We start from the raw sequence: 13,643 nt of genomic DNA on the forward strand, positions 1-13,643 counted from the left end.
AGCAGCTTTGTCCTTCTCTAGCTGGGCTTTGTCTCTCTGAAGCGCTGCTCTTTCCCTATCCGCAAGGGCCCTCTCCCGCTCTAGAAGAGCTTTCTCTCTTTCCAGGCCTCCGAGTTCATTCTCCAGAAGTTGTCTGTCTTTTTGAAGTTTTGTTCTCATAAGTTCCACAGACATTTGTTTGCCTTTTTGTCTTCCCTGCATAGCCATACGTGGTCTGCAGACCGGTGTTACATTTAATGCAGTTCCTTCCTCTTCCAGGAATTCCAATATTTCCCCTCCAACTTTGATCTGGCGTAACTTCTTATTAGGTTGAGGTGCTTCATTACTGCCTCCAATTGATGTGGTCACTGTGTGGCTGATCTTTTCTTCAAAATCTTCACCCAGAGCATCATCCATAAGATTGAACCATCTCCAGCAAGTGGGGTTCTTCTCCACACCATTGGGAGGATATTTTGCATCCTTATAATAAATTGTGAAAAACATAAATGTTCTGTTTTGCCTAAGTGAAACTTGGCAGAATAGTACTCACATTTGTAAAAACACCATTTGGTGAGCTTCAAATGGCAATGGGACCAACCTTATATCTTGCCTTCAGGTTTTCCCATTTTTTGGCCATCTGTTCAGTTGTCACCTTGTCCTCAAGCCCCATTTCTCTGATAATTGCGCTGAAAAACAAAATCAAAGAAACTTTTCAAATAAAAGTATAATGTATGAGCACGTTTGTAACGGTAAAATCCCGCACCTCCACGCTGTTTTAGAAGAATTTTTCCTCCCGTCAAACAGCGCCGAGTTGCTTGAACGCAACTGAATCAGTTTTTTGATGTCCTCATCAGACACTAGTGCACACAAAAACACAAAACAGACCGTTAGTAAGCATTATAATCACGCTAGCAATTCATTTTACGCAAAAACGAACGACTTACTTTTATAGATGAGTTTAGAGCTGCTCGATAATGGATCCATATTTTATATCACTTTGTAAAATAGATTTCTAGGGCCCTTAATAGTGCACGCTTACAGTGTGCTTCTGTTAACGTTGCCTCTCAGTTAAAATGGCACCGCTGGGCACCGCCTACATAGGCTGCCTACCGAGTGCCCTCGTTTTGAGCGAGTGTCCTGAAAGCGTGTATATAAAAATATTTATCGAAGTGGACAATTTAGTTTGATCCAAAACAGTATTATTGTGTGTGATTAGAACATTTAAGTCTTACAAGTTTTTTTTTTTTTTTTTATCTCACCAATTCTATAAGAATGGTAATTAGCATGAAACAGGGCGAGGCGTAGCGACACGGAGGCTGTCTTTGATTGGTCAGGAACGATAGCTCTAAATAATAATTTTTTTATATTCAATATTTTTGCTGTTTATTTGTAATTTAACTGATGTTAAAGTTGCACCGTGTCTTTATTCAGGTTCAGGTTCAACATACTGTCCAGACCGCTGCTTTAGAAGCGCTTGACGGCATTGTCCATGTGATTACTGTTACTTTATTCAGCGCTGGTCAGGATGAACCAATCACTGTCATTTGTGATTACTGTGCACGTTTATTTATTTATTTATTATTATTATTATTATTATTATTATTATTATTATTTATTTATTTATTTTTTTTGTCACATTATAGAGATTGTTGAAGCGGATTTAAATTTGTATGTCAGGTGCTAATCATTTTAATTAATATATTTAAACGATTATACTTTGTAGTGTATAAATGCATCAAATAAAGTGGCACTAAGCTTTTATAGCAGTCATGCGCCTCCTGGCGGAAGACAACGAAAAGATGACCAACTGTACGAAAAAAGGACATCTATGCTCAACATAAAAAACTTGTATAGTTGTACAAGTTCTTTTCACTTTATTATTTAGTTAAAATAAAATGTTATGTCTATGAACAGTACCTGTCATAAGAAGTATAAATGATGCATCACCAGTATGTACCCTTGTGAGATTAAGGTATTCAAAGTGTGTAATGGGAATTAAAAACCATGTGTGTGGTTATATTGTGCACAGATTAACACTTGCACATGTTTAAACAAACCTACCTATTTTAATGCTAACTTACACAAACACAAAATAAATACTGCAGCTTAGATAAAATTATCAGTTACACGTATCCTTCCCAGACTTTTATGCTGCATTTTTGAAATCTCAACCAATGCAGTGACCTTTGCAAGCCTTTGCTAAACTATTAATAATAGAAGATGGTTCCGTCACTAATGAAGAAACAGCCAACAAGTGCTGACGGACCAGAGTGTCAACATACAGCTCATCAATTACAGTAACTGTCAACAAATGAAGCGGCATACCAGATCTTACCATACACCTCGTCACATCTGCATCATTCAATTATTTTTGCATTAAACTGTCAAATACATTTTAAATAATCTCTTTTAAGTATGGAAACCACAGTTTGAAGATTTTACAGAAAAATTTGACCCAAAAATTAAAATTCTGTCATCATGTCATTCTGAACCCATATGAAACAAAATTTTAGAATCAGTCACCATTCACTTTCATTGTATATGGTAAAAAAGGATGCAGTGAAAGTGAATGGTGACTGAGGCTAACATTCTGCCTGTCATCTCCTTTTGTGTTTCTGTTTCATGCCTATATTTACACAACTTTGATCCATCAGTCTGCTGGCTACTCTCCTTGAGGGATTTGTGTCATATTGATATTGGAATGCATTATGTATATCATCAATTTAGTAATGTGAAAGAGTGTCTTTTTTATCAGTGCTGTCCAGTATGGAGCAAGGGGGCTAATCTCAGCGCATATGTCCTTAAAAGCACTGATGCTGTTTTCCTCTTAAATTATTAAGCTTCTTCAGCTGCTTTAAACCATTGAGAGAAGATTAGTGGGGTTATTCTGTGACGGTGTGTATGTGTATGTGCATGTGTGTGTGTGCACATGAAGTGTGTATGGGACAAGGTTGAAGCCATGTTTGTGTCTTTCCCATTCTATTCTGTGTGCGTGTGGGTGGGTTTGGGCGGTTTACGTGGAAATTATTTTAGGTTACAAAATGGTAATTACAAGGGTATTATGCTCTAAATGTGGTTTATGAGGACATTTCTAGTGTCCCGATAATTCAAATCGCTTAAAAAACATACAAAACTTTTTTTTTTTTAATTATTATTATTATTTTTAAATTGTAAAAATGCAGAAAGTGTTTTTATGAGGGTCAGGTTTAGGGGTAGGGTTAGGGGATAGAATCTATAGTTTGTACAGTATAAAAATGACTATGTCTATGGAGAGTCCTCATAAGGATAGCCACACCAACATGTGTGTGTGTGTGCCTTTGCGTGTGTGTGTGTGTGTCTGTGTGTGTGGGTGTGTGTGTGTGGGTGTCTGTGTGTGTGTGTCTCTGTGTGTGTGTGTGTGTGTGTGTGTGTGTGTGCGTGTGTGCGTGTGTGTGTGTGTGCATACATGTTGTGCGTGAAGGATACTATAAGTTCAATACTACTGCTGCTGAAACACTGTATGCACTTTAACTAATACCTTGTTCCTTAGTAGCTATACAAGTATACTCAATAAACAAGTATCCCAGTATACAATATACAACCATTCCTCTATGGAAGCCAAATCCTGGCACAGAATTATAAATTAGAAGAGGCAATTCTGGCTTTATGTTTGACAATGTGTGACTAAACTCACTATTGTGGGAAATAAAGTCAGAATTTTGAGATATTAAGTCAGAATTACATTCTTTATTCTGTGGCAGGATCAAAGCACCATAGTCCCTCACCACACTTCTAATAGGAAAATAATTCCCTTGTGTGTTGCAATTATCACATGAGCTGCAAAAACAGCTCAAACTAATTAAAATGAACATCTGGATCTTGACGGAATCAGATTAGCATACTTATTTAGCATGTTTTTACAGTAATGGTCTGCCATGTGATTAAGATCTTATTGGTGTAACGGTAGCCAGCTGGTAGGTAGCTGTGCAGTGTGTAAACCTCACTCCCCTGGCCTCAAGAGGTGCACTAGCGAATTATGCTAGGGGCTGTAGCTTTTAGCCTCCTTGTTAGCGTGCCCGGCTCCCATGCCAGAGATGCCGGTTCGAATCCCATTCAGAGCAGGTCGAATAGGACCAGTTACAGTGGTACCGTGACCTGGATGGGAGTGAGGCTTAGGGGGGTGAGTGTAACGGTAGCCAGCTGGTAGGTAGCTGTGCAGTGTGTAAACCTCACTCCCTTTGCCTCAAGAGCTGCACTAGCGACTAATGCTAGGGGCTGTAACCTTTAGCCTCCTTGTTAGCATGCCCGCCTCCCATGCCAGAGATGCCGATTCGAATCCTGTTCAGAGCGGGTCGAGTAGGACTGGTTACATAGTATTATTTATGTGTTTGATTGCACTGACGAGGGATGTTTTCATTCTCAACACCACATTTGATATTCGTAAAATCTGTTGAGCAGAGATTTTTTGATATGCACTGTATTGTAATTTTTCAAGTGAATCCGTGTCTCTCTAATCCTGCTGTCTGTATCCAGTGTGTGTGTGTGTGTGTGTGTGTGTGTGTGTGTGTAAGAAGGGGGGTTGTATGTGTCTCTGTAATCTTGCTATGTCTGTGTGGAACTGTGTTGGTAATCCTGCTGTGTGTGTGTGTGTGCGTGTGTGCGTGCGTGTATGTATTCGGTGTAATCCTATGACTGTGAGCATTTGTGCACGTGAATGGTTGTGAATGTTAAGGCCTACATGCCTTGTTCGTTTAGCATCATTTCATGCCGTATGGCTGCACAGACACACATATACACAAATGACTCCACGTGTGGGCAAGGTTTGACATCATCAAGCGTCATCGCCACAGTGAGGTGATAACGGGAGGGCTGGGCCTGGATCGCCAAAGACATTTGGCTTGATCTCTAACTTTCCAGAGGCGTGGCTGGGGGAAGGGAAAGACTGGTTTGGAATCACAAGCCGAGGAATTAGGATAAAGGTAGTCACACAACAATCAAAGAATTACATTTTAGACCAGTTGTTCAATCTAAGCATACAAACTTCGAACTATTCTAAAGGAAATCTGCAAATCTAGTCTGAAATCTTGGCCGATATCTTGGCTTCAGCAGAAGATTGTGTATTAAAGGGATAGTTCATCCAAAAATGAAAATTCTGTCATCATTTACTCACCCTCATGTTGTCCCAAACCCATATGACTCGCGAGAGCCGGCCACTCTGCAGCCGAGCAGATAGGCAGCACTATTTATAGCTAATCCTGTTTAAGCGAGGTCATGCTCTCTACCATCCCTGAGACAGAGCAGTAGAGTTAAACGCTCGCGTGCCAGCGTGTGCGGGCGCTACATGAGCTTTTAATTCATTCTACCAAACAGAACTACTCTTGGCTACATAGACACTTAAGCAATGGAACTTAGGACTATAACATAGGTTACAGTATAGAGGCTATTAAGCTTATAGATATCATAGGGATTTATTCTATGTTTATTTTGCCAATGCTTATATCAAAAACAAGCTCCAAAACTAAGGATGGATCTGCAATGCCAGACACACTTGATGCATCAGGATTCATTTCACTGTAAAAAAAAAAAAAATTATAGTTTTGCAAACTTTAAAAATCAAGGCAATGCAGTAAGATTTTTTAGTTCTCTCAACAACTGTCTTAATAATTGTCCTCAGTAACATTTTCAATGTGAATTTGTTTGTTCACTAACTATAAAAATTCTTGTTGAGTGTACTATTAATTTTTTGTTCAGCCAACTATTAGTTCACAATACGAGAACTTTTATTTTGTTAACATTTCAATTTTTTTACATGAAGTTAACTGCAGTCTTTGACTCTGAAGGGAGGTGTCTTGCGAGGCAAGGCAGTGTGTTCAATTGTTCAACAAAGACACACAGCAGACCTCAACCCTTAACATACAAACCTTAATAATGGTGACAATCAACAAACCTCATTAAAGTAATAGTTCACCCAAAAATGAAAATTCTCTCATAATTTACTCACCCTCATGCCATTCGTCCACAAACGAAGATTTTTAGAATAATATCTCCACTCTGTAGGTCCTCACAATGCAAGTGAATGGTGACCAAAAATTTGAAGCTCCAAAATGCACATAAATCCAGCATAAAAGTAATCCATACTTCAGCAGTTAAATCTATACCTTCAGAAGCAAAATTATTTTTTGCAAATAAATGCTCTAAATGACAGTATTTTTATTTGGAATTTGGGAGAAAAGTTGTCAGTATAGAATAAAACAAAAATGTTAAGTTTACTCAGACATACCTATAAATAGTAAATCCAGAGAAACTGATAATTTTGCAGTGGTCTCTTAATTTTTTCCAGAGCTGTAAGTGTGGGTGAGAAACAGATCAATATTTAAGTCCTTTTTTACTATATATTCTCTTCTCTGCCCAGTAGGTGGCGATATGCGTGAAAAATGCGAATCACCAAAAACCAAAGAAGAAGAACGCGAAAGTGAAAGTGGAGATTGATAGTAAAAATAACTTGAATAATGATCTGTGTCTCACCCACACTTACAGCTCTGGAAAAAATTAAGAGACCACTACAAAATTATCAGTTTCTCTGGATTTACTATTTATAGGTATGTGTTTGAGTAAAATTAACATTTTTGTTTTATTCTATAAAGTACTGACAACATCTCTCCCAAATTGTCATTTAGAGCCTTTATTTACAGAAGATCAGACCTCGAATAATGCAAAGAAAATAAGTTCATATTCATTTTTAAACAACACAATAATAATGTTTTAACTTAGGAACAGTTCAGAAATCAGTATTTGGTGGAATAACCCTGATTTTCAATCACAGCTTTCATGCGTCTTGGCATGCTCTCTACCAGTCTTTCACATTGCTGTTGGGTGACTTTATGCCACTTCTGGTGCAAAAATTCAAGCAGCTCGGCATTGTTTGATGGCTTGTGACCATTCATCTTCCTCTTGATCACAATTCCAGAGGTTTTCAATGGGGTTCAGGTCTGGAGATTGGGCTGGCCATGACAGGGTCTTGAGCTGGTGCTCCTCCATCCACACCTTGATTGACCTGGCTGTGTGGCACTGAGAATTGTCCTGCTGGAAAAACCAATCCTCAGAGTTGGGGAACATTGTCAGAGCAGAAGGAAGCAAGTTTTCTTCCAGGATAACCTTGTATGTGGCTTGATTCATGCGTCCTTCACAAAGACCAGCCTTGCTGAATTAAACAAATTAACAAAACCTGTCATTTACTACAGAAACTGTACTCTCCTCCGCCATGTTGAAAGTTTAGGACTCCTCCCATCTCGGAAACTCGGGGATCAAAATTATCTCACAGTTTCCCCATTCGTAACAGTTTCCACATTCATGTATGTTATTAAGGGGTCGATATTTCCGATAGCACGTGAATGCAGATGTATGTATGGAGTATGGATTACTTCTATGCTGCCTTTATGTGCTTTTTGGAGCTTCAAAATTTTGGTCACCATTTACTTGCATTGTGAGAACTAACAGAGCTGAAATATTCTTCTAAAAATCTTCGTTTGTGTTCTGCAGAAGAAAGAAAGTCACACATCTGGGATGGCATGAGGGTGAGTAAATAATGAGAGAATTTTCATTTTGGGGTATATTATTCCTTTAAGTTAAAAGATGAGCTCCTAAAATCACCACACAAAAATTGACTAACAGTGGCAACAAAAAACAACAATAGCAGTATAAATAAAGTCAGCAAAGAGCAAAAAATAAGCCTATAACACTAGCCGCATAATTTATTAATGTTGCAATGCATGCTGAGAACTCGCAAATCAGCAAAATTGTTCAATATGAAATTGTTCATTCAGACAACTCTGTTTTGGGGGAATATTGTTGGTCTAACATGTGTTTTATGTAGATGCATAGTAATTCACATTGTGTAGTATCTGTGACTCAAAAAAACAAAAAACAAAAAACAAAAAAAACAACCGGATAAAATGCTGTTTCATTTTTTTACAGTATTTCCAAAGCACTGTTGTAGATGTGTTTGTGCAATAAAGTGAACTGGTATTGTCACTATTTACATGTTTTCATTTCTGTGCTCGATGTATACAATGCATATTGCAAATTACATAATGCCAATTACACTGTTGTGGTGACTCAAACGTGAACTTTGACGTGGTCATTTGTTTTCTTATAAAAATGGGCACAGCAATGATCCATTTTGAGATATCGTGTTTGAACAGCTTATCTCCAAAAATGTTTTGCATTATTGAATCTTTAAGTATGTGTTTGTCCTGTCAGAAAATCAACTCATTCAATCTAATATTAGATGTATCTGGACAGTGGAGCTAAATGCGACATTAATTTGTAAATCTCTTCTATATGGCCCTCGTCTTGCTGCCAGTAATGCAATGTCAACTTTATCACGGCATACTTGTTTATCTTTGGCTGGAGGTCTCTTTGCTGGTCTCTGGAGATGACAGCTGTTTCAACAAGGTCTGACACCTGTACCTGGCACATGCGATGGCCAATGGGAGTCCGAGTTAAATCCCGAGGCGTGTCTTTGACGTAAATGTTCTACAGACTAGCGCGCGCTGGGCGGGTCATTACGGATCGAGTTGTAGATGGAAGGCGCGAGACTACTGATGCCAAGTGGAACTGACGCGCACCAGTTCAAAGTGAGTACACATGTAAGGTAGAATGTTGACGCAATATGTGTAGATATAGTATTGTTTCAGATTTTGCAGTATAGGGACCAAATTACTTTTTTTCTGCTAAATGCCAAGTACAAAGGTGCAAAGTGGTAACCTGCAAATGTTACCTCAATGAATTATTTCTACTTAAGCTAAGCCTTACTATTTGTTTTGTTAGTGTAATGTATTCAGGTTGATTCAGTGATATTAAATAATATTTCTGACTTGAATCAAACCATTAGATGTTACCACACGAAGCACATTTATTAGGTTACATGTTTTCAGTGTATAGTCATAGATTTATACTTCTCATGTAAGCTTTAATATCATTATTATCAGTACTATGAGTTTAGTATCATTACTGTTTAGAGTAAATCTAGAAATCGCGTCACAGATGTACATTTTTTGCATGACCTTTAAAAAACAAATTCTTCCTGATATTTTTCGGTAAGATTAGAAACTTAATTACTGTATCAATACGGTTCTCTCCGTGTCTTAAACAGATATTCCCGCACATATTATTTACTTTAAAAATATTTGTAATTACGGAGAGATATTTGCAGTTGTATCTGTGCCGATTATTTTGGAGAGATTTTGCGCGCGCCATTTCGTGAATCAAAGGTAAAGGAATCCGGCGTTTCAGAATACACGATTGTCTCATTCTCTCTTGTGTACTTCATACTCATGTAAAGCCCTCGCGACAGAGGGATCACTGGGGCCCATTAGCGCGCGCAACGCTGTTGTGTAGTCAAGAGGATTTTGCATCGATGGTACTGTGACTTTATAACTGCCTTGTAACATATGCTTCCCGCTTTGTTGGTCAGTAAGTATTGCGTTTATGCTTTTTCAGCGGATATCACGTTTACATTGAAACATAAGTAATATCAATATATTTTATCCCTTTTAAAATACACCATCAAGTCTTTGTGTTGTTTCACAACATCAGTTGTATTCTTGTTAATAAATGAAAGTCATTCATTAGTCATTTAGCTGTAGCAATTATTTATAAGCAATGGAGATAATTTACCTTCTTTGTATTCAATCATTATAACTCACTTAAGTGTATTATGATGATATAGAGCAATGGGAATGTTAAGATATTTCTATGTTAATAAAATAGCTTAAATCAGAGAGTATTTTGACGGGGTTTTGTGTGGTGTTAATTGTCATGCAGCAAAAATATAGGCCTACTATTATATGAATTATTAGATAGTGAATGTCCTGTCCAAATTGGGAGATACTGTATTATATTTGGCCCTCTAGAATGGCAAGTTATTCCTGGCACATTCATTTAGATTTCTCACTTTGTTGCCGACATAAAGATGATTATAAATGTATGATATTCCAGTTCTAGAGCATCATGCCCATTGCAATGTGACTCACAGTCCCCATTCACAGCATGAGTATAGATTTTTTTTTTTCCACCAGTTATGTCACTTATCTTATAGATAGGTTTAATAGGCCAAACACTGTTCTTTCAACATTCTGCTTATTTTTCACTGAGCATTTGTTTGGATGGACTTTAGAGAAATGTTATGATGTTAAAAAGATTTTTAGGTATTACAGTATTTATTAAAAATACAGTTTAATGAACCAGTAGGCATTAAAATATTTTTGCATTACAGTTAACTTGCATATTATAACTGTCTAAGTCACTGACAAATGATGGTATTTCATATTGTGAACATTTTCCCATCAAGTATTGATAGATTTTACTGTATGACATTAAACACCACATAGTACCGTAACTGAATATTTTCTCCAATTTAAGCTATTTTATTAACAAATATATAATTTTCCCATACAGAAATCTTATATTTGGCCATATACAGTATATTACAATTATATATTTGGGCATATACTGTGCGTGCATATTAAAATCCCACTCTTATTTGGGAAAAGTTACATATAAATGTAGTATTTATAAATATATGTTGCGCATATATACAAATATGTGACTTTATATAAACATATTTTGCCATATTTAAATTTCCGTCTAGTATCCCCATTATCCTAATGTAGTTTGTAGAGTGTTAAGATTCAATAAAGGCACAATAAAATATCTAATGACATACAAGTTGTTCTTTCAGGCATATACTTGCACTGCAATCCACTTTGAAATCCAGCATTTTTTTTTTTTTTGGTACAACCTTATTTGTGAATAAAAGAAAGCTTTTTATATACAAAGAGCCACTCTTGTGCCCCAATGTAATGTCTATGGTGCACTTAGGTACCTCAGATATCTGAATGAACTTAGGGTATTTGGGAATGGGTAAATATGTATTCAAGAGTGCATATACCCTAACTCTACAGCAGTCATGGCTGTGTCTCACTACTGCCACAGATTGACTAATTAGATTAAGCAAGAAGCTTTCCTGAGATAATCATTCAGCAAGCCTTTTCCTCTAATGGAGACAGTGCTCCTCAAGACTGTTCATTGAAGGTCAAGTCATTTTTATGAAGTAAAGGAGGATTTATGGACTGTAACCTTGTAACAGACTTTATGTTGTCTGGAGTAACTGTAAGTGAGGAGTCACACAGTCTTTGCAGTTCTTTGAAAGTAGCTCTTTGAAAGCAGCACCTTAGGCCTCGGTTGGTATATGTGCTGTTTTTGTCTCTTATTGTAGAAGGAATGGATATGTAAAACAAATCTGTGAGTACTTTTCAATCTGTTTTAGATTAATGAATAGATGAATGTCTTTTATAGTTCATCATGGAATTTAATGTGCATGCTTTGGTGTGTGTGCATCTGTTAATGATTTCAGTCATGCGATTAGCTAGTTCAGGTTGGATTTTGTAGTTTCCTTCAATAGCTGTGATACTCATAAAAATAGCTTTGCGAACATGCTTTTAAACAGCTATGGAAAAATGAGGTGCTTTGACATCTTGAAACTCCAAATTAATTCAAGTAAACTTGAACACATCATGGTAGCCATGACCTTTGAGAGAGCTTTAGATGTCACTGCAAACAGTACTGCTGAGATGTTCCTCTGCAGGTACCTTGGTTTTTTAACATCATTTACAATTTTTGCTTTTAATAATGCCAGACTTAATTGCAGATTTGCTCAGATTTTATTCAAATAATAATGAACTAATTTGTAAATGCATGAATTCCTCCATTTGTTCAATCGTTCATTATAGTGGTTTGTGGTAGTGGTTGTTCATTAAGGTTTGTGGTTACAATGTTCCTCAAACATTTTGGTTAGAGCTCATTCTGAGTGCTAAACTTGTTTTCATACCATTTCAGCCTTCGGCGTGCTATATATTTATGTTTTTAATAAACGTTGTCATTTATTTTTTTAGAAAATTAAGATTGAAGATTGGAAATCTCCCATTGAATTCCATTGAAAGATTGTTCTGCTTTCTATCACTTACCTAAAACTTTAACAGTGTTCATTTGTTGCTTTAAAAGCACTAGTATTGCCTTCAGCAAATGCAAATCTAGCTCATTTATACTTTCTTTTGAATGCCCTCTAAAAGTCTCACTCTTTGAAAAAACATTACTGCTTCAACACAACTTTTTGAGTCATGTCTATTGCCTTTGGCAGCTCTCTTCTAGAGAAGCATGCCAGTTTTATGTAACAGAACTAATTTTAGCATTCCGTTCTTTAAGCAGTTCCACTGAAGGGCCATTATAAAAGCTGACTGTCAGTTTCCATACCTATCAACTTCATCTTTAAATAGTGGCATACTGTATGATGTGACTTCTTTATTGATTGACAATGGTATCACTTGACCTGGCATTTGTGACAGTTCAAGAATACACTCATTATTTGGGTTGAGATGTGATGGCAAAAGGGATAAAGGCAATCAAATGTCTTTTGTTTGACTTCAAGTGTTCATCATTTTCACGTATGTTGACATTGCAGTGATAATGTAAAGTATGGTTTTGAGCAGGGGTGGGGGAAAAAAATCGGAATTTAAGAATTGGCTCCCTTTCAATTGGAAGTTGGAATTTGAATTAAATTTGAAATTTTAATTGGAATAATAGGAGGCGGAATTTACTGAATTGTGATTTAAAGAAATTCAACACAGTTACACAACAGAGAAATTTCATTATTCCAACTCAGCAACATGGGTAAGATGGACAAATAGATAACTTCTTTGGTTTTCAGTTTAAGGTTTCCAATTTGTAAGCTTGTTTCACGAAGTTTGGCTCTGTTTTATAGATTTTGGGAGAAATTTGAGCATGCTGGGAAATTAAATTAAAATTTGATTCATGGTCCATAATATCAGTGTTTAGAAAATATAATGAATATCTAAATGAATTAAATACAAATTTCTAGAGGTGGCATTCAAGCACTGATTATTAATTTCATTTAATATTTCTGGAAATACTACATGTGCGTTGTGTACATGTTTGTGGGTAATTCATACTGAAAATGAAATGCAATATTAAAAACTTCTCTTATAACTCTTACTTAAATTTCAATTTTCAATTCTACTTCCTTTAATTCAATTTACAACTACAGTTCTGCATCATGTTTGCCACCTGAATTCAAATTTAAATCATATTTAAAAGGTATTCTTTTTTTTTCTTCTCTCCCAATTTGGAATGCCCAATTCCCAGTGCACTTTTAAGTCCTCGTGGTCGCATAGTGATTTGCCTCAGTACGGGTGGTGGAGGACGGATCCCAGTTGCCTCTGCGTCTGAGATCGTCAACCCGTGCATCCTATCTCGTGGCTTGTTGAGTGTGTTGCCACGGAGACATAGCACGTGTGGAGGCTTCACGCCATCCACTGCGGCAACCATGCTCAATTCACCACACACCGCACCGAGAATGAACCACATTATAGCAATCACTAGGAGGTTACCCCATGTGACTCTACCCTCCCTAGCAACCGGGCCAATTTGGTTGCTTAAGAGACCTGACTGTAGTCACTCAGCACACCCTGGGATTCAAACTAGCGAACCTCAGGGGTGGTAGCCAACATCTTTACCACTGAGCTACCCAGAAACCTAAAAGGTATTCTTAATTTAATTCTGCTATAGTGAACTGGAATTCATTCACTTTCTATATTTTTGTTTTTGTT

General features: G+C 36.9%; 2 protein-coding genes across 2 annotated transcripts in view; one reads left to right on the top strand and one right to left on the bottom strand.

Moving 5' to 3' along the window:
- LOC127437563 (uncharacterized) overlaps positions 1–1,047 on the bottom strand; it is a 2,310-nt gene extending 1,263 nt beyond the window's left edge. Inside the window, exons 1-4 of the mRNA XM_051692558.1 lie at positions 924–1,047; positions 743–836; positions 578–665; positions 1–459 (exon numbers count right to left, since the gene is read on the bottom strand). The exon at positions 1–459 is cut by the window's left edge and continues 1,263 nt beyond it. Coding sequence (XP_051548518.1) covers positions 1–459; positions 578–665; positions 743–836; positions 924–963 — 681 coding nt within the window. The 5' untranslated portion in view covers positions 964–1,047. The remainder of the gene's footprint in view (positions 460–577; positions 666–742; positions 837–923) is intronic.
- Positions 1,048–8,542: 7,495 nt separating this feature from the next.
- LOC127437178 (plasma membrane calcium-transporting ATPase 1-like) overlaps positions 8,543–13,643 on the top strand; it is a 36,107-nt gene continuing 31,006 nt past the window's right edge. The window contains exon 1 of the mRNA XM_051691929.1: positions 8,543–8,594. The gene's annotated coding sequence lies outside the window, so the exon portion shown is untranslated. The remainder of the gene's footprint in view (positions 8,595–13,643) is intronic.

Source organism: Myxocyprinus asiaticus, chromosome 48, assembly GCF_019703515.2.
Source record: "Myxocyprinus asiaticus isolate MX2 ecotype Aquarium Trade chromosome 48, UBuf_Myxa_2, whole genome shotgun sequence".
NCBI lineage: Eukaryota > Metazoa > Chordata > Actinopteri > Cypriniformes > Catostomidae > Myxocyprinus > Myxocyprinus asiaticus.